We start from the raw sequence: 26,001 nt of genomic DNA, 5'->3' as shown, positions 1-26,001 counted from the left end.
AGATATTATTTCTATTCAAGTCTACCCCACTTTATGAAGGTAGTAACTGATATTAGTATATGTAAATATTATTAAAAACATACCAAAATACCTAGTAGCCAAAAGACTTTAGGTTTCATCCTTTATCTTTCCAATATAGTTAACACAGACCAGCATCAAGGAAAATTTCAGAGAAAACCTGTCAAGAGATTCTAGAAAAAAAACAAAAACTCAGCTTGTCCAAATTTGTGATCCCCAAAATGAATCTTTCCAGATATTCAGAAAAGCATATAAGCCACACTACTTTGGTAAACTGTGTTTTGAAAAATAAATCAGAGAAGATGGTATTCTCACATGCATCTACATGAATTTCAAATCTTATTATGGAAAACAGTAAAAGAATGATCTAGGCTCCTTGTAACTTTTTTTCTTTTTAATTGCAGAGACTTTCAGAGAGTGCAAATCAGCAAATGATTTCCCTACTTTACGGATAGAAAGCCACAGAAAGTAACATTCTGAGAAGCCACATGCTTCTGCTGGAACAGCAGAGACCACCAGAGGTACATATTTGACTCTAACTTTCCTGTAGTCAAGGGCTTGGCATTTGGTGGGAAATGGATGAGGATATGGAAAGTCAACATTAGGCCATACGAAGAGGCTCTGGTCATTGTGGTATGCCCATTCTTGGCTTGACAATGATTTGTCAATCTGTCCCTTGCAGAAAAGAACTAGCCTAACCTATACTTGCATTTTGCGAGATTCTGTGCAGAGCAATATTTACTTCTGCTGGCTCAGGATAGGTATAGTCACTTCAGATTTGAGAGACCATGGCAACCCAGCTTATGCCCATTAATACCAGCTCACAGAGAACTGAGAACGGATAAAGCAAGGTATTTTGCATCTCATAATTGGAAACAGCATTTAAGAATTTTATTTCAAAAGTATCTACGGTTATGTTTCCTTAGTCTAGACTAGTTGAAGGTTATCAAGTGTATAAAAATTTCTGACCACTTGGCCATAATGGGAATTTCCATGTCTAACAGTAATATAATATCTTTTTAAAAAGGTTTAATAGCTATAAAGTACTTTATAATTATAGAACACTTCTACAAATACTATTTCATTTGATCCTTAATAATTCCTGGTAAGGTAGGCAGAATAATTACTACTATTTTTCTCTGATGAGGCCACAGATGCACAGAAGCTATGCACCTGGTCTTCCCACAAGCAGTGAGGAGGAGAACCGTGACTCAAAGCCAGCAGTCTCTCTGCTGACTGCACCATGCACCTTCCCTCTCAGGATCTTTGTGTCTTTGCCTTTTTCGATACCAGATTTCTAATGTATGGCCAGAAGATGATAATGCTTACAGTGTAGTGTCTTGGCTGGAGCAGAATAAAAGGGACAATCATTTAAAAATGATTCTTTTTTTAATGCAACAACTACCAAAAATGTATCTCATCAACAGCTTTATGGCCTAATCCTTAAAAAACATAGTACACTGTATTGTAGGAAGGACAATTAGAACTTGCCGAATTAAACTGATGTCAGGAGACCAGAGTCCAGAGAGACTGGGTAAATCACTGACTAAATGAGTTTCTCTGTATAATAAGAAAGAAACTGCACCTATCTACTTCACAACAAATTAAGGTGCTCAACTAAGACAACAGATGTGAGACCATATTATTCAGCCATAAAAAGGAATGAAACTGTTTGTAGAGATGTGGATGGACCTAGAGTCTATCACACAGAGTGCAGTAAGTCAGAAAGAGAAGAATAAGTATTGTATATTAACACATATATATGGAGTCTAAAAAAATGGTACAGATGAACCTATCTGCAGGACAGGAATAGAGTCACAGATGTAGAGAACAGATTTGTGGACACAGTAGAGGAAGGAGAGGGTGGGATGAGTTGAGAGAGCAGCATTGACATATATACCCTACATGTGTAAAACAGATAGCTTAGTGGGAAGCTGTGTATAGCCCAGGGAGTTCTGCTCAGTGAGGGAGGAGGTCAGAGGGAGGTCCAAGACGGTATATGTAAACACAGAGCTGATTCACTTCATTGTACAGCAGAAACTAACACAGCATTGTAAAGCAATCATACTCTAATAAAAAAAGAATTGAAATGTATCTAGTTCACTCAACAAATATTTACTGAGTAGCCACTGTGAGCAACGCATTGTGACTGATGCTGTGAGACTGAGCACAATTTAACTCCATGCAGATTAAAACCAAAGCTTCATGAAACACTGAAAATTGTTAAGAACTTCAGGGACCACACACAAACGGAGTTGAGGAAAGACAGATGCAGATCAATGAACATAGTAACAGCTTATAAGGATGGAAAAGCTTACTCTCAAAAAGGACCAAATCAAAGATTGTCCAGTTGCTAAAACACATAGACTTTTGAGTAGATGTAGTAATGTGACTCTTGCCTAGAGAATCTCATGGACGGAGGAGCCTAGTAGGCTGCAGTCCATGGGTCGCTAAGAGTCGGACACGACTGAGCGACTTCACTTTCATGCATTGGAGAAGGAAATGACAACCCACTCTGGTGTTCTTGCCTGGAGAATCCTAGGGACGGGGGAGCCTGGTGGGCTGCCGTCTATGGGGTCGCACAGAGTCGGACACGACTGAAGGGACTTAGCAGCAGCAGCAGCAGCAGTAATGTGAACCACACAACCAATTTCAAAGAATTAGCATGAGATAAAACAATGCAAGAATATAAAAAATTTTTAATACTGATTACATGTTAAATTCATATAATTTGGATATAATGAGTTAAATAAATAAATAAATAAAGCTCAACATTCAGAAAACTAATATCATGGCATCCGGTCCCATCACTTCATGGCAAATAGATGGGGAAACACCGGAAACAGTGCCTGACTTTATTTTGGGAGGCTCCAAAATCACTGCAGATGGTGATTGCAGCCATGAAATTAAAAGACGCTTTCTCCTTGGAAGGAAAGTTATGACCAACCTAGATAGCATACTAAAAAGCAGAGACATTACTTTGCCAACAAAGGTCCATCTAGTCAAGGCTATGGCTTTTCCAGTGGTCATGTATGGATGTGAGAGTTGGACTATAAAGAAAGCTGAGCACCGAAGAATTGATGCTTTTGAACTGTGGTGTTGGAGAAGACTCTTGAGAGTCCCTTGGACTGCAAGGATATCCAACCAGTTCATCCTAAAGGAGATCAGTCCTGAGTGTTCATTGGAAGGACTGATGTTGAAGCTGAAATTCCAATACTTTGGCCACCTGATGCGCAGAGCTGACTCATTTGAAAAGACCCTGATGCTGGGAAAGATTGAGGACAGGAGGAGAAGGGGATGACAGAGGATGAGATGGCTGGATGGTACCACCGACTCAATGGACATGGGTTTGGGTGGACTCTGGGGGTTGGTGATGGACAGGGAGGCCTGGCGTGCTGCGATTCATTGGGTCGCAGAGTCGGACACGACTGAGTGACTGAACTGAACTGGAGTTAAATAAAACATGTTATTTAGTGGATATCACCTGTTTCTTTTACTTTTTTAATGTAACTACTAGAAAATTTTAAATTACAATGAAGCCTGAATTATATCACTAATTCTGTTGGACCGTGCTGTTCTAGAAGACTGCATTATGGCCAAAAAGGAAGTCTGGGCAATGCATGGTTCTGACAAGGCTAATTGTGGTGTATGCCATCTTTGTGAGGCATGGACCAAAGATACAACACAGAATGAGCCAAGTATCATCAAACCCACAAATAACAAAAATTCTGATGGCTCACATGGGAACACAATTATAGTTGGGAGGAACCTGCAAGGTATTACTGGTGATTCCAAAGTAAATGGGTTCAAAACTAAAAGAAGTGAGGGCATAAAAATCATTCTGTTTCTCCTTCCAGCTAAAGCACAAATATCTGAAGGAGAAATAAGTCTATGAAACGCTTGTTAGAACTGAAGACCAATCTAGCTCCAGCACTTTCCCTTGACCAATGACTATTTCACACACATATTTGAAAAGACCCTGATGCTGGGAAAGGTTGAAGGCGGGAGAAGAAGCAGACGACAGAGGATGAGATGGTTGGATGGCATCACCAACTCAATGGACATGAGTTTGGGTAAACTTCAGGAGTTGGTGATGGACAGGGAGGCCTGGCATGCTACGGTTCATGGGGTCGCAAAGAGTCGGACACAACCGAGCGACTGAACTGAACTGAACTGATACTCTATCTAGAATCATGCTTTACTTGGCTGACAGAGCTCCTTAGTGCATGCAAACAAACTGGTTAATATCAACAATCCACTTACATTCCTTATACCCAATAAATGTTCAGAAAATAACTGATAATCTCTACATCCCACACAATTATCAACCAGAATACTGAAGGGACCTGTAGGGATTCAAGTGCCCCAAGAGAGGCCCTTGTCTTACTGAATTCTCAGCACCCAGCCCAGTACTAGTGACACAGTAAGTGCCCAGTAAATATTTGTTAAATACACAAAAAGTCATAGTATATTAGAAGGTAAAAGTCCACATCTATATGGAAAGGGCAGGAACCAGAAATTTTAGACTGGTGAGCACTTAGAAATGAAGAGCCAGGAAGGAGCCAGCAGAGGCCACCAAAAACCAAGCCACCCAGTTGGGCCGTGAATCTTTTTCTGCCCAACACCACATGTGCAGAACATGAACTTAATGTTCACGAGACCTTTGACAAAGTCTTTTACAACAACTTTTAAAAATATAGAGAAATAGCAGGCCTAATGACAAAGCAGTTATAAGACAGTAACGAACAGAAAATCATAAAGACAGACTGGTGGTTGAGAGATGGAGGTCAACGTGAAGAAATTTTTCAGTAGTGTACACAGGAGTCCCTCTGGGTCAACATTTGCTTCAGTGAGTGGGGAGAAGCGTGAAAGGCATGTTTGCAAGTAACATAAAAGTAGCAGGGTAAGTGTAGCAGTGGATATGGTTCAGAAGATCCTTATCAGGCCTGAATATCGAAAAGAACACGATGAAATCTAATAGAAATAAATGTAGGTGGTCTGATTAGGTATGCAAATAAGTCAGAATTAGAAATAAAAAGAAGAGATAAACGTAAGATGAAGGCGATCTAGTCTGGCAGCAGCTCAGCTGTTTATCAAGATTGCCTGCCGAATGCTAATGCAGAGGCAAACTGCCTCAGAAGAAACGCAGTTCTAGGTACAGCTTTCTGTTAGTGCTTTTACATTTTGTATCAGCTAGTCCACACTCAGAACATTGTGACAACAGGAATTCTGAGGAACAAACAAAGGAGAACAACAAACAGGAATAACTGAAGGGATTAGAGATGCTTTTGAAGGGAAAGCCCACAGGTGATGTAGTAGAAACCCTCACATTCTTAAGAGTTTTCAGTCAGAAGTCGTTGGGTACACTTTGTCTGTTTTCCAAAAGGCACTTTATTGAGGAAGGGTAGGAGTCACAGATCTTTTTTAGAATCTAATAGAGCCATGGGTCCTCCCCCTAGGAAAAAAAAATGTACACACATATGTTTTATAAACGGTTTCAGGGGGTTCTAAATCAGATTAAGAACCCTTAGTTTAGAAATTCTAAGGACCCAGGTTTCTGTTTTATATAAAAAATTATTTCTCCCTTGGCCTCTAAAGCAATACTCCTGATGAGGAATTGAGAGAATTCCTACCCTGGGCAGAGGGGTGGGACAGGGGTCTGGAGCCATTCACCTGTGGTGTCCCTCACAATTTTAGGAGTCACTAATCTGAAAGGAATTTTTGAATTGTTTCACAGTTTTAAGGCAAACACTTAAAACACTTTTTATTGTCATTCACCTTCCTATTTTAAATACTCTCAATGCCCATTACACTCTAGTAATTGAAACAGGGTCAGAACAAAGGTCATCCAAGCACTCACATTGTTTATGCGACATACCTGACAAGGACTTCACTCACTAGGTGCCCAACCACAATGGCAGCAGGCGTACAGAAATTATTTCCTGTCCCCAAGCAATAAAGTATTTCTCTCACAAGCTGCTTTTTGAAAAACTTGACTGCACAAAGGGCTGAGGTAGCGGGAAACCTATAGTGTTTGCAATGTTATAAGCTCTTGGTTTGCATTTCTGGTTATGAGGATTTTTCATTTCTGGTTATGAGGATTTTTCTAAGCAGCTGGCTTATGTTATCATCACAGGACATACCCATGAGTTATCTCATTAGCAGCATTACATAATTTCTATATTCTGAGTTTATCTTCTTGGTATCTCATTGCTGTCTAAACCGGAAGAGCTTTTTCACATTAGCTAGAAAGGAGGAGATACAGCTCAGCTTTAATTCTATCCTTAAAAGATAGAATGAAAGCAAATGTAAGTCCTTAATACTGATGCTTACTTTTTAAAAACTAGGTTCTCAGAAATTCTAAGCAGGATAAGCTTTCTGTTATTCTTTTGAGAAATTTTTCCTGGATTTTCCTCGACTTTCTTTTATTTAAATTCCTACCCCTAGTTCTGCTCATAATCTTGAAAGAGCTCCAATCCTGAAATAACTATAGATACGTTATAGTCAAGATTACTTAATGTTTCCTACCTACAATCATATGAAACTATTATAATGAGTTTTATAAATGCTTCTGCCAACACAGGGTGCTGCTGCCGGGAGGCAATTTTCATAACAAGTAGGTGTCTGAAAGGGCTGTGAGTCTCAAGGAGAAGGTGTGTGTGTGTATATGTGTGTGTGTGTGTGTATGGGGTGAGATTGATTTGTCTATGGAACCTCAATGATAGATGCTACTCACTTAAAAATCCCAATTTTATCTTTATAATGTTTCTATTGGACTGAAAAGGTATCACTGAAGCCCTTCATTTCTCCACTTTCTCCCCTTTCCATTGCTGTAATTTCCCATTCATATCAATTTCCCCAAATAGAATAAAAAAAAAATCTGTCATCAGTGGTAGACTTTAAGTGAAATGGAGGAATATTATTTTTTTAGAAATAATAATTCCATAAAGATTAATGACAGTAGATCTATTTTCTATACAAGAGATGGTCATATTTCATCAAAACCTGTCATATAGCTCTCAACCAAAGAAAAGACATCCAGACGGTAAGGGGCCACAGAGAATTTTAAGGGTTACTTTTGAGTTATACTTTTCATTTGCTTTAGCTATAAATGCAGCCAATGAGAATTATATAGGATAGTGGTCCTAAAATTTGAATGCAGCAGTCATCAGGAAGGCGTATCAAAATCCAGTTTGCCAGGCCCCACACCCCGAGTCTGTGATTCAGTAGGTCTGGGGTGGTGGGGCCCCAGAGGTTGCATTTCTAACAAGTTCAGAGGTGATTCTGCTGCTGTGGCTAATAGTCCAGGAATAATCCTTGGTGAACGACTGGTACAGGAGGATCCCGGATATCTAACTGGTTGCAACGCCATACTTCCTTTCTTAATGCAAACTTTCATGGCTAAGGTTTTTGCATCATACTTTAGGATTGGAGCCTAAAATGGCTGGCAGCTTCCTGTGGCTTAAGAACCTACGTAAGCCACATCCTTCTCTAACGATCCTGTAGAAAGTATTAACAAAGAAGACAACTCCCTTCTGGAAGAAAAAATCAAGCTGTTTCCTGAGTCTCTCCCTCACTTTCTTTAAACTTCTTACTAAGTATCTGGAGTAAAATTGAACAGGAAAATGTTTAAAACCTATTCTGGATGGGGTGGCCTTAGCAGAAAGAAGATAGGCACACTTACCAGAGAGGAAATACGCCCAGTCGTGTGGTGATAAAAACCATTGCAAACATAACAAACAGGAGATCACAAATTTTCTGAAACTTGGCATAATTTGCCATTTTGGCAGCCTATGAAAGGAAGGGATGTGAAAGATTAATTGAGTTAAACTGATAAATGAAAAGCTTCTTTCAATATGTATGAGTCTCCTTTAAGATATAACTTACCAGATGCATTAAACTGCCTGCTACTTTGAAATGTCATGCATCATGCATCATATTTATAAATTACCCATAAGTCAAGTGAAATGCAGTATTAGCCATAAGTAGAACTACTGACTGTTACAGATTTAATAAAATATTCAGCAACCTGAAAAATTCAATTATATGGTTGACTTCAGGAAAACAGAAAAATAAGAAATTCTTGCATTACAGATAATATTAGCAAGCCAAAGACACCAAAACAGGAATTTGGCATAACAGGTCAAAATAGAAAGTGCTAGATAATCCTTTAAACCTTTAATGAATTCCAAATACTAAGGTCACAAACTTTATAGACAATATATTGAGCCTTCCTGTACTTTTTCCTCCTTCATACTCAGAGTTATAGGTTTTTCTTAAACAGGTATAAGGAGGTCTCTGGAGACAGTTTCTTGTGTTATCCTCACAAATTTAGAAATGAAGAATGTGTCAAGATGATGTTATCTCAGTGCATCCATTTAGGTATCATTTTCAAATTTACATTATTGGGTCCTTTTCTAGATGAAAGTCACTAATGTTCAGAATGTCTATGAGAAGTACACTAATAATTTATGGTAGTGATTTAAGTGACCAATTTTTATATTGTAAATTAGTCGAGGAAAGAAATACATCCCTTTCTCTACCATTTACTTTTTATAGATGATTCTAAGTAAGAACAGGTGACACTGAAAACATAATTGTGCTTGATTACCTCTTTTTACATTTTCACATATAATTCACAGTACCCACACACTGGGTTATAAACTGAAAATGTATTTCAAATTCATGACATTATTTTCTACTTCTTGTAAAGTTAAATTAGCTGAGCCAGACTTGAAAGGATTGTTGACAGTATCCATAGAAGCTATAATTTAAGATCTTTAAGTAAAATATGAAGCTATGAGAGAAATACATTCCTAAAAGGAAATATCAATATCTATTAAGTGAGTGGAAGCCAGGATTATGAACCTTTAATTTCATGAATACTTTGTATGTAACATCACAACTTATACTAAAGGAACAAAAAAAGCACCTTCTGTCTCCTTTTGGCTATGTAAACCATGTAGTTTTTCTTTTATGTTCATTCACCAGTATTCAATAAAAAGCACTAAACATCAATTTTTCTGAAATGTCTAAGCCATAGATTCCACTTTGAAGAGTCAACATATCTCATTATTTGGATATTCTTAAGCATTATTTTATAATGTCAAATAGAATCCAAGGGATGAAAAACATTTCCTTTTAAACCTTTGTTTAACACATGACTTGGACTTCTGGGTTATTTTTCTTTTCTAGATAAAAGTGGTAGATGATGATTCAGCCCACATTTTCTGAATTATGGCTCTGCCAAGCACTAGGCCATCCATTTCCACAGACATAAGAGCTGGCAGATTATACAGGATTGATTTCAAAATGGTAGACTACTGTATATGTTTCTACCTCCAAGCACACTGAGGACTTAACCACATGGTAACTGATTTTCAGGGAATTGCCTTTGTACTAATTTTATTTCTTTTAAAAAATGTGCTGAATAGAATCTAGCTTGAATCACTTAAAAATAGTGCCAACCTTTCATATGACATATCTAGCCATTAGGACTATTTTCTGTTTCATAACCTTATAGGGACCAGAGTCTTTAATGAAGTGCTGTATATACTTCAAACCTTGACTAATTGCCTTTATAGTAGATTCAATTTTATGACCTGAAATTTCTGCTTATATTGCAATAATAAATCATTATTTGAGGGCACTCCTATTTTATATTCACAGTGACAGCACAAGCTTCAAAGGGGCAGAACTGTAGGGCAAAAGGAATAAAAAAATCAGAATACAGATTCTAAGACCCATTTCTACATGGAATTTGTACTTTGGTAAGTTTATTTTTGACCAATTATGTAAGTTTCTTAGCATTAAAGTGAAAAACTGTAATTATATAACCTTACTGAGCATGTCTCTTCATGGAGGCCAATATTAAGAGTAAATACCACATCAAAATTTACTTGGGATTTCTTCTTTTGAAATATGTTTAGAAGAATTTTTTTTTTCATTCTTTTTTGCTATTTTAATAATTCTAAGTGGTAATGGTTTAGAAAGTTAACTAAAGTGCAATCTATATCTTTTCAGGTGTTCTTAATATGTATATGGATAGAAAACAGTTTTCATGTAAAATTTGCAATGCATATATACTTTCACTGTAAAAATACTAGGATAATATTTAATATTAATATACATAATCTATACATATATATAGGCAATAAAAACTATGACTATTAATTTCATCAGAATGGAAAACTACTAACTATAGTGAGTTATACTTACTTTCCAGATAAATCAGTGTGAAACTTGCAACATTAGAAACAAAGCCTATTCCAGTAGTAATTTTCCCATTGTGAAACATTAATTTCTTAAGTGTGGAAGGGTAAAGGTTTTCATTATTCTGTTAATAAAGAATGCTAACTTGGTGAATAGTTTTTGCACACAAATTTGTATATTAAAGTCTCACTTTCACCAATTAGACCTACAGAGAAACTCCGCAGATTCAAAGAAGTCATATAGTACCTTCTCCCAACACCATCTAGCATAGCCTAGAAGAACTGAGGATCTGAGGGATTCCTTAAATTTCAGATTTTGTACTCTTATATATGAAAAGAAAACTTTCACCTCTAGAAGAGCATCGGCTGAATCGTGGAGACAGAGGATCAGGGTCCCTACTCGGGCCATGTTGTTGACATATGAAAAGGTAATCAAGAGAATAGCTACAAGGTGGTGCAGGAACATAACGCCAAAATCCTGGGAAGCAGAAGACACAGGCATGTTAGTTAGGATTTAGCAGCATCACAGTTTTTCCATCTATTCATCCATTCATCTAATACTTCTGAGGAACCCAATGGGCCCAGCACTGGGGACACTAAAATGAGTAATATATAGTTCCTACTCTCTGAGAGTTCACCATGTCCTGGCAGAGACATGCAGGAGACCAGTGACTCTGGACAATGTGAAAAACACCAGGACTAAGGTCAGATCATAAAGGCTGTTTTGTACTAAGCCAAGGAATTTGAAGCTATGAGAAAAATTGCCATATACAATTTGTGAATGAAAAAATATTGCCTGCCATATCAGTAGACAAAGGATGTTGCAGCCATCAAATTACAGTTTCCTCTAGAGTGAGCACTGAGGAAACTCAGGATGGAAAGAGGATGCCCACCAGCAGTCAGTCACTGCAGTGTACCCTGACCGGGCACCGTGAGGAGGCTCAGGATGAGAAAGCAGAAGACACTGGCCCCAGATAGCTGAGGTGCATGTCAAAGGAATGAATGATACACATGGGAGATTCATCTTCCTATACACAGAAGAGCACCAAGTTCCTTAACTTGAGATATCTGGTTTTCTTTAATAATAATGATCTTTTGCTATTCTGACTACCTGGTCTTTGTTGTAGAAACTCCTATATATCTTGGGTCCCCCTTTGTCTCTTCGGAGTAATCAGAGTGATCTGAGATGCTATGTCCGCAGCTTAAGTCCTCAGTTTTGTCAATTTTTGGACAATAATTTTCAACTTTTAAATTGTACATTTTTTTTTCAGTTGACAGGTCTCAAGCTCAGAAAGGTATTATTTGGATTTCTACATTAGAAAATTCTTTTAGGCAGCAGTGCAGACCACTTCTCTAACTACTAGTGGCTAGGGTTTGGCATCCTTCTCCTAGAATATGCCCAACAGAATGTTAAAATAAGAATCATAATATGTTGGCATTTCTGATGGCATTTCTACACAAATAAGCTCTGAATTTTAACTATTATCTGTCTGTAGTCATTAGAAAAAAAAAATAACTGGCAAACATAATGGGAATTTGGCCATCCTTATTTTGATCAACTTTAAGGGAGCTGCTTCCTGGCCCATGTGAAAAGATCATCTTTCTCCAGTACTGATTTATCTCCTGACCACCTGGACACATTTATTGAAACATGGAATTTATATTGCTTGGAAAAGCTTTTACTGACACTTTTATTTAGTCTGTATTTCTCCCAGAGTAAACTTGAAGTCTCTGGGACTTCAGTGCCAAGACCAGCTCTAATGATGACGTACTTGAAACCATGGACCATTCAGAGATAAATGAGACAAAATTAGAAGCATATTATGAAACTGAGAGAGAGATAAAAAAAAGAAAGTGAGTATATGTACAGATACATACACTCTTCATTAAGTAGCTATTGATTTCACACAATTTGGGGTCTGAAAGTTCAACTTTGATGACTTAAATGGTTCTAAAACATTTAAACAATTTTTTTTGTTATATCCTGAAAGTAACTAATGATAATCTATCAGTAATAAAATACTGCACCTATAAGGTCCTTTTGCCATATATTTCCTTGTATACTTCCCATATTGAAAAATTCTATCATTTTAATTTATATAACTTAAACCTATAAAGCTATGGATTTTTCTACTGTTTAAATTCCTGTGATACAGAACTCTTTAAGAATATCTTTTTATGTTTTACAAATTCAAGCTTTAAATGACACTGAGGAAGTAAAGCCAAATGGGTATATTTTTAAAAACACAATGTTTAAACGGTTCTGTATACACTTTGGTGTCCAGAGGTTACTTTTCTGCATTTATGGATAACCATATTGACTAATTACTGGGCTTCCCCAATAGCTCAGTGGGTAAAGAATCTGCCTGCACTGCAGAAGACAGGAAATGTGGGTACAATCCCTGGGTCAGGAAGATCCCCTGGAGGATGAAAAAGCAATCCACTCCAGTATTCTTGCCTAAAAAAGTCCCATGGAGAAAGGATCCTGGTGGGTGACAGTCCAAAGGGTTGCAAAGAGTCAGACATGACTGAGTGATTGAGCACACCTATTGGTTTTTTAATTTATTTTAGTAAATAGCTCATATTCATTGGAATAAACAATGTATTAGTTTCCTAAATAAGGTCAGATACATTAAAAAATGAAATAGAACTATTTTTCTTATTTTCAGTTAACCTAGTCTCAAAAAGAGCTGTGTGGCATGATGGTAGATACCACTGTTGGCAGAATCACTTCTTGCATCATCAGTTCATTCTAACACCCATAGCAGAACTACAGAATGAAGCTGTGCAAACTCCTGCTGCCTGTGGACCTATCACCATGCTCCTTCCTCTAGACCCACATTTGCATCTCTAGTTAGTTCTCAGCTCATGGCGAGAGAAATGAAGGCCATGCTCTGAGTTTAATCAGTGACCACATACAGACTCAACTTACGAGTTTTACCTATTTCTCTTGATTTCTCTGATGCTTTTGTAGTTATCTAGGGTCTTCCTAAAGCATTAAAGTTGAACAATACCAAAAGTACCTTAAGCATATAATAAAAATTGCTCTGATAATGTTTCCCAAGGGAAGATGAAATTTCTTCACTCCAGGCTGTTATCAGAAATGTATTTCTGTTTCATCACCTAGAGTAATCTACCAGACAATAGCTACTTCAAAACAATGGATCAATTAAAGTAGAGCTAACCTATCAACTGTTATTTTATACTGTCTCATAAACATTACAAATAAAAACATAGTGTTAATTCAACAGTTCAGTGAGTTTATATTCACCCATGCTGAATACATAGATTTTAAAATCTAACTAGTTGAGTACCTAACCAGAACAATACTTTCCACATTTCCCATTGCTTAGCCCAGAATGATTGCTCTTGATTCACTGAGAGGAGAGGTTTTCTTGATTTAATTTTAAAATGAACATAAATTGATTAAAACCTTATGGAGGATTAGGGCCATTTTATAATTAAGTTTCCTAATACATATCTGATATAAATGTCAATAAATAAAACAATGCCCTTGGCAATATAGCAAGGTTGCCCTAAAAACAAGAGACTTGTTTTTCAGACAAAGTTTGCTTTGTGAAGATGATTTTTGCATATAAATAACCTGGTCCTAGAAAACATTTATTATTGAGGGACTCAGAGCTATGCTCATGGCAGAAGACCAATTTTCATTATGCTGTCATATCTGTATGAATATAAAAAGCATGAATAATGGATTTTGTCTTTTACATTTCTGCTTCAGAAAGCATTATACACAATGAAATACCTTTAATAAAAGCCATGCAATCATTATTTTTTGTGTTACTCTCATCCTTTTACTGTGACATTTCTCTGAATAGGCAGTGAATCTGGTACAAATAACAGTTTTTAAACAAATTGTCAATTTAGACTTTATCAACACATTGTGGGAAACTCCCATGTTCTTGTTTGTTACTGCTGAAAGTAACTGGTTTATTAATATATCTAGACCCAGGCAAGCTGCAGGAAACTTAGCATTTAGGTTGAGAATGTTTCTTCCATTTTTGGTAGCAACAATTGGGTAGAGAGACTGTGATTTCTTGTTGGCCCTCATACTGAAGACAGATCCCAAAGCCCTTATTTCAAACAGACTGGTCTGGCTGCCTGCATCAGTGGTCCCCAACCTCCTTTTGTTCTGTCAAATTGTTTCTGGGCATATTCATAGCCATTGTCAAGGGCTCCTTCTACATTCCCTGCATGATATTTACCTCAATCCCAGCCCTCATTCTAGTGGCTTCTCCTATGGTAATTATCAGAGATAGGAAAAAATATAGATATGGTCTTGACCCAAGTACAATTAGAATAAGACTAAAACGAAGAAATTCAAGGAAAAGCCATCCATTTTAATACGAGAAGCTGGGAAGAAAACGTTGGGTTTTTCCCTTATTACATTTCTGAATGGCATTTAGACAACCCAGAACAGAGTCTCAGTCTATCTTGTGTAGCTTCCACATCAGAAACTTGTAAGTGCAGATAAACTTCTAGTTACTTGGGATCCATCCCAACTGTTATTAGTACAATGAGAACAGGCATCCTTAACTCAGTTCTCCAGGGGAATTCTCTGCACAACAAAATATTAGCACTGAAGGGCCACAGGGACCAAAGTCTGATGTTCTATATGATGGAACTCCATTTGCAGTGGCCAGGCTGAACGAACAAGGCTTTAAAATAATACTGTTTTCAGAAAACACATAAATTTACCTCGATGTACTTATTTTTATGAAAGCAAAATTAACTCATTTCTTATTAAAAAAACTTCCACTACAAACAAGAAGCTTGTTCTCTAAATTCCCATTTGCTGGCTAAAGTATTAACAATTTTATGCAGCTTCTTTTGGGAATAATCTTTGTAACAAATAAAGAAAAGCATTGGTGAAGCTTCTCAAAAAAGAATTAAGAAGATCAAGATATTAACTGATGGTTAATTCAGATGTGCATGGGTGGTGAAAAATATGAAATACCACTAAAGTGCAAGACAAAGAAAAGACTCTTCTCTCTGGGATGCAAATGACAGAAGCAGCTTTCCCCAATTAAACAAATACCATTAATAAACATACTCTAACTCATGAATTGTTGTTGTTTAGTTGTTCAGTCATGTCCAATTCTTTGCAACCCCATGGATTGTGTAGCCTGTCAGGCTCCTCTTTCCATGGGATTTTCCAGGCAAGAATATTGGAGAGGGTTGCCAACTCCTTCTCCAGGGGATCTCCCTGACCCAGGGCTAGGAATCAGGTTAATACCAGGTCACCCATTTAGCAGATTTTCAAAAGAAACAGAATGAAAGAAACATAATTTGAAGCTGATTTCATTTTATGGCCACTACAGCAGTAATAGAAATCTCTCATTTCTACTTTTTTTAAAAATAGTTTTCCTATTTGAGTCTTCAAGGTGCAAAGAAATTAAAAGGGTTGTTTTTTTTTTTTTTTTAACAGAGTAACATGTTCTTCTTTTTCTAGAGATCAACAACGTTTCCTCATCTCTTCTCTTGGGATTGTGCAACCTGGGAATAAAACTCAGAATGTTGGGGAGCAATATGGCTGTGCAGAAAGTGGACTTCAAGCCTGTAACTTGGTATCATATAGGGAAGAGTGGCCACCCAGGCTCCACCTTCACTCCAGAATGAACACACAAGGAGTGTGTGAACTTCAGACAAAACTTACATGTGCCAAGAACAATCATAAACACTTTTCCCATTGAGCGAATATGAAGATATAACAGATACTCAAACTTTGGTTATGGATAACTGAAGTCCTATGCATGAATATATATATTGATATATTAACATATCTCTATCTATCTATCTATCTATATATATTTCTCTTAAAAAGCAAAGAAACAAAATACTGTCTAGGTTGTAAAGACAATGACTGAAATAAAAGAATATTCAGAGTGATTTATAAAAATCTGTTAATTCTGATTTGCCCATATTAGGCAACTTGAAAATTATACCTTTCTGTTACCAGCCCATGATGTAAGAAGTTCACATAATATACATAAATGTAAATGTCAACCTTTGGGGTATCTGCAATCTCCCACAATTTACTTGGTTATTATATTTTTAGCTGGCCTTGAGTTTTGGCTTGCTCTAAAGAGAACTGGTTAAATGTGCCATTTAAAGAAGGGTATTTCAAATAACAAGGTTCTTCAAAAATTATAGTTGAAATTCACTTTCATTCTTATGTATAGCATCTACTCTAGTGTAAATATTTATGGGAAAATGTGGAAATGGATGAAAAAATGTGATTTGTTTGGATAATGTTTAATTATAAAGAGGCAGAGTCCTGCAGGAATGATTCAATTAGCCCATCTCTGATATCAATCCATGAACAAAACGTCATTCACACAAAATCTAGAGACAGATTTATTTCTATGCTTTTTCCCCAATAGACTAGACTTCTCACTTTGGGGACTAAATATATACAGATTTAGGTCCTTGAGGGAGATAACTGTCTCATACAAACAACATTATTAAAAGAGTAAGTGCTAAGAAATTAACTGGTTAAAGACTTTAAACTTGCTATTGTTCATATTGAAATGTTCTAAAAACATGTTCTGATATGATGTGAATATCTCTCTCTGCCATTCTTAAAGCTGACATCCTCACTCTTCACCAAATAGGCACATCCAGGTGACTCAACTTTGGAGCAGAGAAAGACAAACTACAGACTCCAGGCCTAATCTGGCCCTTATTTGTTTTTGGAAATAATATTTTATTAGAACACAGCAACATCCATTTGTTTAATCACTGTTTATGGCAGTGTTCTTGCTACAGTGATAGAGTTAAGTAGTTGCAACGGAGACTGTACAGCTCTCGAGTTTAAAATATTTACTAGCTGGCCCTTTAGAAAAAAACTTTGATCACCTCCTCCTTAGAGCCACATCAAAGAGCATAATATGTGAAACAGTCTTGTAATTTGAGATATCGCAATCGCATAGGCTCATGGCTGGCTTCATCACATTTTCTTTAGATAAAAAATAAGAGAGGGGTTTAATTTTCACAGCTGTTCTGAAGCAACCCATTAAGTATTACTTCCAAAATTCAGATAAATTATTAAAAAAAAAACAGTTTTGGCAGATATCTCCATCAAAATCCTCATGATAAATTATAACTACAACTTTAAGAGCCTTTGAAAAGCTTAAGCTTTTGTGAAAACAAGAGCTGTCCTTCTGGATGCAACATTAGTCTCTCTACCGCAACATATGCCATTACTTCAGAGCTTCTGGGAACATACATAAATGAAATAAAGAACTGCTGTATCAGCAGTGCTCACCCAATCTTTCTCCTGTGTAACAAAGACGGCACCATTTTAAGATCAAGAACTCATAGTCTCATGTACTTTGAATTATTTAGTTAATATTTAATCTTCAATTGATTTTATTACTGTGGAAAAAGATGCAATAAAATTTTATTTGCACAACAGAGAACAGTAAGATAGTGCCACTACTTCCCTCCCACTATGCCTGGCCAGAGCTTGGAACTTCATCTGAAACTCCCTGGAGTCCTCCCTGCTTTCTGCTCCTCTTCCCCTCCACAGTACGCTCTCCAGATGCACTCCGCTTTCAAGTGATGTAGGTATTTTTCTTAATCATATACACATGTCTTTTTTTCTCACTGAATTTTGGCTATTAAGATGTTCTCCATCACTACAAGTCTTGCCAAATTACAAGCGTCGGTAGTTGGAAGCCAAAATATCCATCTTCTGGGTGCAGTTGAAATTACTCTTGGGCCAGCTGCAGTAACTTGTACAGCTTTTCATGCTAGAAGGGTCACTTCTGGGACATTTAAAATACACCCAACCTAACAGTCTTAAGTGATGTGCAAGTTAACAGATTTTACTCTCCTTTTAATCCGGCGTGAGGGTGGGGTGTGGGAAACAACACAGCGGACAAAGGCGAGGGCCAACACTGGATAGCAAATAAACTCATTCAGGTTGAAAACCTCCAGAGCGATCAGTAGGGGGCAGATTGGGCTCAACTAAAATCCGAGCGATCCTAGAACTCAAAAGCCATCCTCACATTTACTGTAAAGCCTGTGCCATGTTAGGTTGTGTCTGACTCTGCGACCCCATTGACTGTAACCCGCCAGGCTCCTCTGTCCATGGGATTCTCCAGGCAAGAATACTGGAGTGGGTTGCCATTTCCTCCTTCAAACCCTGGAGGTTCTAAATGACAGATCAGGTTTCAATTTGGTGCTTTGGATGGAAGAAGAAAAAATCTCCTCTAGGTCAGCCAAGCTGGGATGATGCTGTAAGTTGTCAGGAGGGGTTCAGGGAAACTCTTATTAATACCATCAGCCTTATCGTCTCTCTTCTAATTCCTCGTCCTTCCACTGCCTGAACTCCCCGCCTGCCTTCACCAATAGGCAGGACTCTACCTGCAAAACTCACCTGTCACCTTCCTTGCTCCCACGCAGTACTCTGGCCCTTCAGGGATTTTTCCTGGCTGGAAGGCTTTGTATTTTCTCTTCTTTTCTCCAAGCCCCACTCCCATTTGAGTATCTGGTGAACTTCTAACCACCCCGAGACTTGCCTACTAATTCTCAGGCTTCAGAAGGTTCGGACATGGTGATTTATTCCCAACAACGCCATGAGGCAAGTACTGTTTGAATGCCATTTTATGAAGAAACTGAGGCATGGAGAAGCTGGGAGACATCTCCAGAGTCACATGGTGAGGACAGGCTCGGGGCACATCAGCAGCTAGTTCTGTGTGACTGGACAGGTCAGGCTCCCATCGCAGTGGACTGCTTCTTAGAAACAAGAGCGCAAGGAAAGACGACAATAAGGAAGGTGGCAGGGAGGACGCGTCTGAAAACACAGGTAAGTGGGAGCCTATCAAACAGAACAAGGTCGCTTCTAGGGGACAGGAAGAGAAGGCGATCAAGAGCAAAGGGGAGGATTAGCCATGAGTGGAAGAGGTGCCTCTTCTTGGGAGGCCAAAGGAGAGGATATGTCATGGGTCTGTTTCTATTTAAGGGGCTAGAAATGGAGGGAATTCACTGAGTCAGGGAGATTGTTAGATAGACAGATAACATAAATAGTAAGCCAAAGTAGACGCTTTCCCAAGACTCCTAGAATGACTAATGGGAAACTCCCCAGGGGAAGTAGAATGAAATCTCCTAATGAAAGTGAAAGTGAAACTCACTTAGTCGTGTCTGACTCTTTGCGACCCCTTGGACTATACAGTCCATGGAATTCTCCAGGCCAGAATACTGGAGTGGGTAGCCTTTCCCTTCTCCAGAGGATCTTCCCAACCCAGGGATTGAACCCAGGTCTCCCTCACTGCAGGCGAATTCTTTACCAGCTGAGCCACAAGGGAAGTCCAAGAATACTGAAGTGGGTAGACTATCCCTTCTCAGAGGCATCTTCCCGACCCAGGAATCGAACCAGAGTCTCCTGCATTGCAGGAGGATTCTTTACCAACTGAGCTATCAGGGAAGCCCCGAAAAAGGGGACACTGTGGCTACATGGGCCAGGAAGAGAACCTGGACCTCCTGTATGGCAGGCAAGACTTCTACCACTGAACCACCCATGCACCAATGAAAGTGATACTTTCCAAATGTCAGTGGCATCTCTCAAGGGAGGGTGGGATCCCTGAGGGCCTGGACTTAAGGACCCAGAGCCCTGGAGCAACAGCACTGTGCTGGTCCCGGGTGTAGGTTTCTCTGTAATGTGGCAATGCTGTGGCCCTTGGTACCACCCTGGAAAAGAGGTTCCTCCTGTCACTCCTCATGCTTGGACAGCAGTAACACGCCACCACAATGCCCCAGGGCTGTCGCCGGGCTGGTCATCTAACTGTGAGATCTAAAGATGCTTAAGAGCCTCTCCTCTGGCGAGGTGCTTGGGAGTTTGATTGCTGGAACAAGCTACTAATTTTTGAATAAAATCTCATAAAATTGCCCCATAAGACACCCCCCCCCCCGCCCCACCCCACCTCCAGACAAGACTGTTCTTTTGTTCTCCCACCAGCCTGCACACAGCCCTGGGTTGAAATGCTTTGATCACTAGTGGTGGCTTACTAAAATGAGCTGCCTCCTCTTCCCTTCTTTGATTCTGAAGGCACTGCAGTGAGAAAGAAACGGAAAGAGCCCTCAGAATCAGCAGTATCTTTCTTTGAAGAAACCTAAGCTTGGAGGGCAGGATCTTGCTACTCCAGTCATAAGTGAACACACAAAAGAACAACTTGGTGCTTCTGTGAAAGAGTGGTTAAGTGGTCTGCCTGCCAGTGTCTACAAGTAGCAACACTGAGGTCACCCAGGGAGAATTCTACATCATCCTCCACCCTCTCAGGGTGATCAGGTGTCATCTGGTGTGATTTCAGCCTTTCCAGCAAAGAGAGGAGATGTTGATACAATCTGAGGCATGACCCAAGAGTCACATCCTTGTTGTTGTTCATTGTTCAGTCGCTCGGTCGTGTCAGAATCTTTGTGACCCCATGGACTGCAGCACGCCAGGCTTCCCTGTCCTTCAACATCTCCCGGAGCTTGCTCAAACTCATGTCCATCAAGTCGGTGATGCCATCCAACCGTCTCATACTCTGTTGCCCCCTTCTCCTCCTGCCTTCAATCTTTCCCAGCATCAGGGTCTGTTCCAATAAGTCAGCTGTTTGCATCAAGGTGGCCAATGTATTAAAGCTTCAGCTTCAGCATCAATTCTTCCAATGAATATTCAGGACTGATTTCCTTTAGGATTGACTGGTTTGATCTCCCTGCAGTCCAAGGGACTCTGAAGAGTCTTCTCCAACACCACAATTCAAAAGCATCAATTCTTCAGCACTTAGTCTTCTTTATGGTCCAACTCTCACATCTGTACATGACAACTGGAAAAACCATTGCTTTGACTATATAGGTCTTTGTTGGCAAACTAATGTCTCTGCTTTTTAATATGCTGTCATATCCTTAGGAAAGACTTAAAAATCATCTAGGGACACTTCCAGTGATCCAGTGGTTAACTGGTTAAGACTCTGTGCTCCCAATGCAGGGGGGCACTGGTTTCATTTCTGGTCTGGGAAGTAAGATCCCGCATGCTTCACAGCACAGCCAAAATAAATAAAATAAAGAGATGTTTTCTTAAAAAGAATAAAAATAATCTAGATGAGCAATTCTTAAATGTTCTGGTGTTAAGGAGCATATTCTTAAAAATTATTGAGGACACCAAAAATTGTTTGCTTATGTGGGTCATATCTATCAGTATTTGCCACACTGGACATGAAAACTGGGAAAATTTTAAAAACACGTAAAACATGCTTATTAATTTATTTTAAATAAAATTCATTATGTTAATTAACATAAATGTATTTACAAAAAATAACCACATTTTCCAAAATTTTAAAAATATCATGAACAGAGTGGTATTGTTTTACATGATTGCAAAACTCTTTGATGTCTGTCTCATGCTGGATTTCATCATGGCATATATATTCAACCTGTTGTCCAGTTATTTTGGTTAAAGTATGTAAAGAAAATCTAGTATCACACAGCTGGAAATGGGAGGAGTATCTTAATAGTCTTTTTCAGATAGCTATGAATATTCTTCCTTGACATTCCAAACCTTGACAAGAGGGACATTCTTAAAGGTTAGTTGCAATGTGGAATTTAAAACTATATCAATAAATTTTTCATGTTCTGTTACCTAAAACCTTTTGGTCTGTCTTGACCTTTGAGTGGATCTTTCACTCACGCATACTTTTGGAGCATCATGCATCATTTGGAAAACATTGGCTCATGGAGTTAAAGAAACATATTTTTGTACAATGTTTTAAAAATCACATTTATTGTCATCACTACCAATCTCCTGAGAAAAGTCTTTAAGTATTGAGAAGCTATAGAGCTCTTGCTGGTGGACACAAATCTTCTAAAAAATCTAATTTTTTCTTCAAAGTTTTAGTTTTATCATTGACAACAAAGTCAATGGTTTTACTTGAAACACCTTGACAAGTTCATTCTGTGCATTTTCAGTAATGTGTCTACCAAATACACACAATGGAATAACTATAGTTTATCATTCTTTCAAGTAAAAATTAGATTTTGGAGGGGGGGGCAGAACTAGCACAGCCTTCAGGAGAAAACACTAATCGCATGTGACTTTTCTTGAGACCCACTGGATGTTGTTCTGCAGCAGAAGCTCTTCCTGGCTCCTTCCCATTTCATCAGACAAAATAATAAAAAAAAAACTAAATGTACACTCAAGAATAGAGATTTAATAAATTAACACTTTTTACTGATTCAACAAGCACATTCTCAAGTAAAACTGACATTTTTCCTTCCTGCAAGCACGTGGCAGAGAGGAGTACAAAAACTACTACTCACACTGTTTGGTGCCACTACTAGCAATTTTGCCATTACTTTTGCATGATCGGTGTAAAGTTCAATGCAGTGAGAAAGGAAATGATGTCCCAGCATTATTATGATTTCAGTTTTGATGTTGTAGATCTTCTGAAAGGGTCTCAGGAATCTCTAGGTGTCTGAAGACCACACTTTGAGAACTGCTATCTTTACAAATGATTTCCAAATACTGTTCTGGGAGATGATAATCAGCCAGATTATTAATAGTAGCTGTGCCAGTTAGGATAAACTAGATTATGTGGCAATAAAGAAACCTTTAAAATCTCAGTGGTTTATAACAAAAGTCTATGTCTTATTTTATTGTATGTTACCAACTGCCTGGGCAGGGGGTACTCTATTGCCATCACTTAGGGACCCAGGTGGAGCAGCCTCCATCTCAAAGTTTATCAATTGCTATGAAAGTGAATGTGTTAGTCTCCCAGTTGTGTCTGACTCTGCAACTCCATGGACTGTAGGCCCTCAGGCTCCTCTGTCCATGGGATTTCCCAGGCGAGAATACCTGGAATACTTGGAGTGGGTAGTCATTCCCTTCTCCACGGGGTCTTCCTGACCCAGGGATTGAACCTGGGTCTCACACTAGCAATTCCATTACATCACTGACTAAGTCAGTTCTGCTCACAGCCTACCAGCCATCTGGTCATATCCAACCACAAAAAGGGGCATGGCTGAGTGTACCATCATCCATGTGCTTGAGAATAGAGAGCTGGCAATATTTGGTGAGTCACACTGACAATTACAGTAATAGCCAACATTTATGGAGCACTTGTTATGTGCCATGCACTGTTTCAACAGCTTGTATCACTTATCTATGCTCACAACACTCCCATGAGGTAGGTTATATGACCTCTATTCTTTGGATCAGGACACAAAGGCATTGAGAGGTAAGTTACATTGCTCAAGGTCACAGCAAATTAGGAGAGGTGCTGGGGAGGCAGAAGGACTCTAGAGCCCATGCCTTCAACCTCTAAGAAGACACATAACCCATAATTTTCCCCAGTCTTAAGCAAAATGGGAGTGATAAAAACTTTTCATAATTATAAATAGAAAGGATTGTCTGTTTTTTCCACAAGGTATCTTTCCTCTTTTAAAATGTTACGATGTCCTTTCTTATATGAATTGATAGTAATGAGTAATTTCCTTACCAGGAAAAGTAACAGGTTGGCAACTTTAACTCCTTTTCCTAATGATTTCTGTTCATTTTAACTGATCGAAAGTAGAAAAATTTGTGACCACTAGTTTAGGAGGCTTTTTGATTTGTTTTTGGTCTTAGCACTATGCCTTGATTCAACCAAATTTTAGTCATTATGTGTTGGGTACTGCTCTGAGTTCTGTCAAGCATTGTACTAGATAGATGGTTTCATGGACATTGTTTTATTTAATTCTATGCCATACTGCTTCCTTATTAAAAGATTAAAACATGCTTTTTTTTTAATCCCAAAGTTAATTGAAACAGGAAAGACCTGGAGCATGGCAGGCCCCCACAAAGCAGCTACAGTACTCAAAGCAATGGATACCTGTAATTTTCTACAAAAGTTACCAAAGCGCAAACACAAGCTTCTCAATAACTTTCTCACTAAACTTCATCATCATCACCTCTCTCTGTCAGGGATCTTTCATGAGATGTAGTTTTTCTCTCAGGTTAAAGACCAAAAGAGCAGTAAGTTGATTTCACCAGCTGGGTCCTGGAACTCAGCCATGGGTGATTTTTTGCAAAGCACTTCAAACACGAGCAAGGTTCATTGGCCAAGGGCCCAGGCCATCAAGCCAAACAGAAGCCTAGTTAACAGGGACACAGGCTTGGACACCAGCAGGCTGCTCTGAGCTCCAAAACAGTCATATTTATTAACTTCCATTAGAAAATTTAGATGCACAGGAGAAATACCTATTATGAACAGGTGCTGGAAAACAGAATCTTAATAAAAATTAAGCCTTAGGAAATAAAAGGTGATTCAAACAATATTGAATACCAAGAATATACCTGTTGTTTTTTTAATAAGGTACCTTAATGATTTTTTTTTTTTTTACAAAAGAAGAAAGGCAAAAAAGAAGGGAAGGAGAACAGAATGGGCAGAAGAAGAAAGAAGGAAGGAAAAAAATCCTCAAAAAGATACACATACCTCGGTAGCATACAATAGAATACTTAAATTATGAGTCCATTATACCAAATGATTACCTCTTGACTAGGACCTTTTCTCTGGGAATATTAATAGCATGTATGTCATCACTGACCAAATAAGTACCAACCCTGGAGATGACCAAGAGAGGCAAGGTGTTCTGTCACCATAGAGATGAAAGTTCTCCAATTATTTTTAAACTCCAGATTCTGCTTGGCAACAGAGCAATTAAAAAAAAAAAAGATGGCAATACTAGGACATTTCTAGAGGAGGAGAGTTTGTGAATATAAAAGCCATTTTTAGAAAGACTTGTGAGCCAATTAAGTTACAAAGAGTTATTTCTGAACCTCACATTTTAAGGTATTGATTCTAACAGCTGGGGGCATGCATTTGGATCAAACATTTATAAATTCTGGTCCCTGTTTGAAAATGGTTGTTCAAGTTCATTGTTATTTGATAGGGCAACTAAAGATATATTTTTTATAACCTTTCTATTTAACCACTATATGTATAGACTTCAGAAATTGATTATCATGGGTGTCAATGGGTATCTTCAAACATCTCTATTCTATAATTAGGAGGAGGGTTGTTTTTAGAGGGTGAGAGCTTAGTTAACAGTTGCAATATAGAAGGTGGGGATGTATTTGGCAACAGAATATACCAGAAGTCCTTGCTGATGGCTGGAATGGCAGGTCTTTTGGGTGGGAGGGAAGTGAGGCGGGAACCCCCAAGGATCTGCAGTGGCTGTAGGCATGGTTCAAAGGTAAAAAGCAAGGATTAATGAACAACTCACTAATGAGTATCTCTGCCACAGAGCAGAAGACCTTCCTTATTAAAATCTGTGCAGAGTAACAAGCACATATGGTAGTAGCCAAATTCCCATTTTGTACAAGAAACAAGAATAAGCCAGCTGCACCAGGAACATTCAAAGGTACTCTGACCAAGGGGAGAAGGAAGAGGAGTCAGATGGCCACAGCAAGCTATAGCGGTGACCAGAAAATGTATATATTATTAATTTAGCAACATTGACAACATGTACAGGCCTGAATAAATTCCATTTTCATGGACCTCACTGTAAAATGCCCCTTTTTGTAGGCTTTCTCTGCACTGATGCAAGACAAGTGAAAAGCATACAAAATGATACACTTTAGCCCCTGAAATGAATCCACTTATAATTGCTATTAAGAAAATGGTAATTTGTCATAAAATAATGGAGCCTCTGTGAGTCTTCTTGGCTAAGTGAAAAGACGCGGTACATGCATGCTGAGGAAGCTCAAGCAAGAGGAAGGGGCTTGGTGACT

General features: G+C 38.4%; 1 protein-coding gene across 3 annotated transcripts in view; it reads right to left on the bottom strand.

Annotated features, from left to right (window-relative positions):
• The window catches only part of CERS6 (ceramide synthase 6), a 329,104-nt gene that overhangs the window by 45,720 nt on the left and 257,383 nt on the right, over positions 1-26,001 (bottom strand). For all 3 annotated transcript variants that reach the window (XM_043488025.1, XM_043488027.1, XM_043488026.1), the window contains exons 7-8: positions 10,579-10,707; positions 7,703-7,809 (exon numbers count right to left, since the gene is read on the bottom strand). In XM_043488025.1, coding sequence (XP_043343960.1) covers positions 7,703-7,809; positions 10,579-10,707 — 236 coding nt within the window. The remainder of the gene's footprint in view (positions 1-7,702; positions 7,810-10,578; positions 10,708-26,001) is intronic.

Source organism: Cervus canadensis, chromosome 15 (genome assembly GCF_019320065.1).
Source record: "Cervus canadensis isolate Bull #8, Minnesota chromosome 15, ASM1932006v1, whole genome shotgun sequence".
NCBI classification, from domain to species: Eukaryota; Metazoa; Chordata; class Mammalia; order Artiodactyla; family Cervidae; genus Cervus; species Cervus canadensis.
The sequence above is the reverse complement of the archived record's forward strand: the minus strand, read 5'-3'. Positions and strand labels throughout refer to the sequence as shown.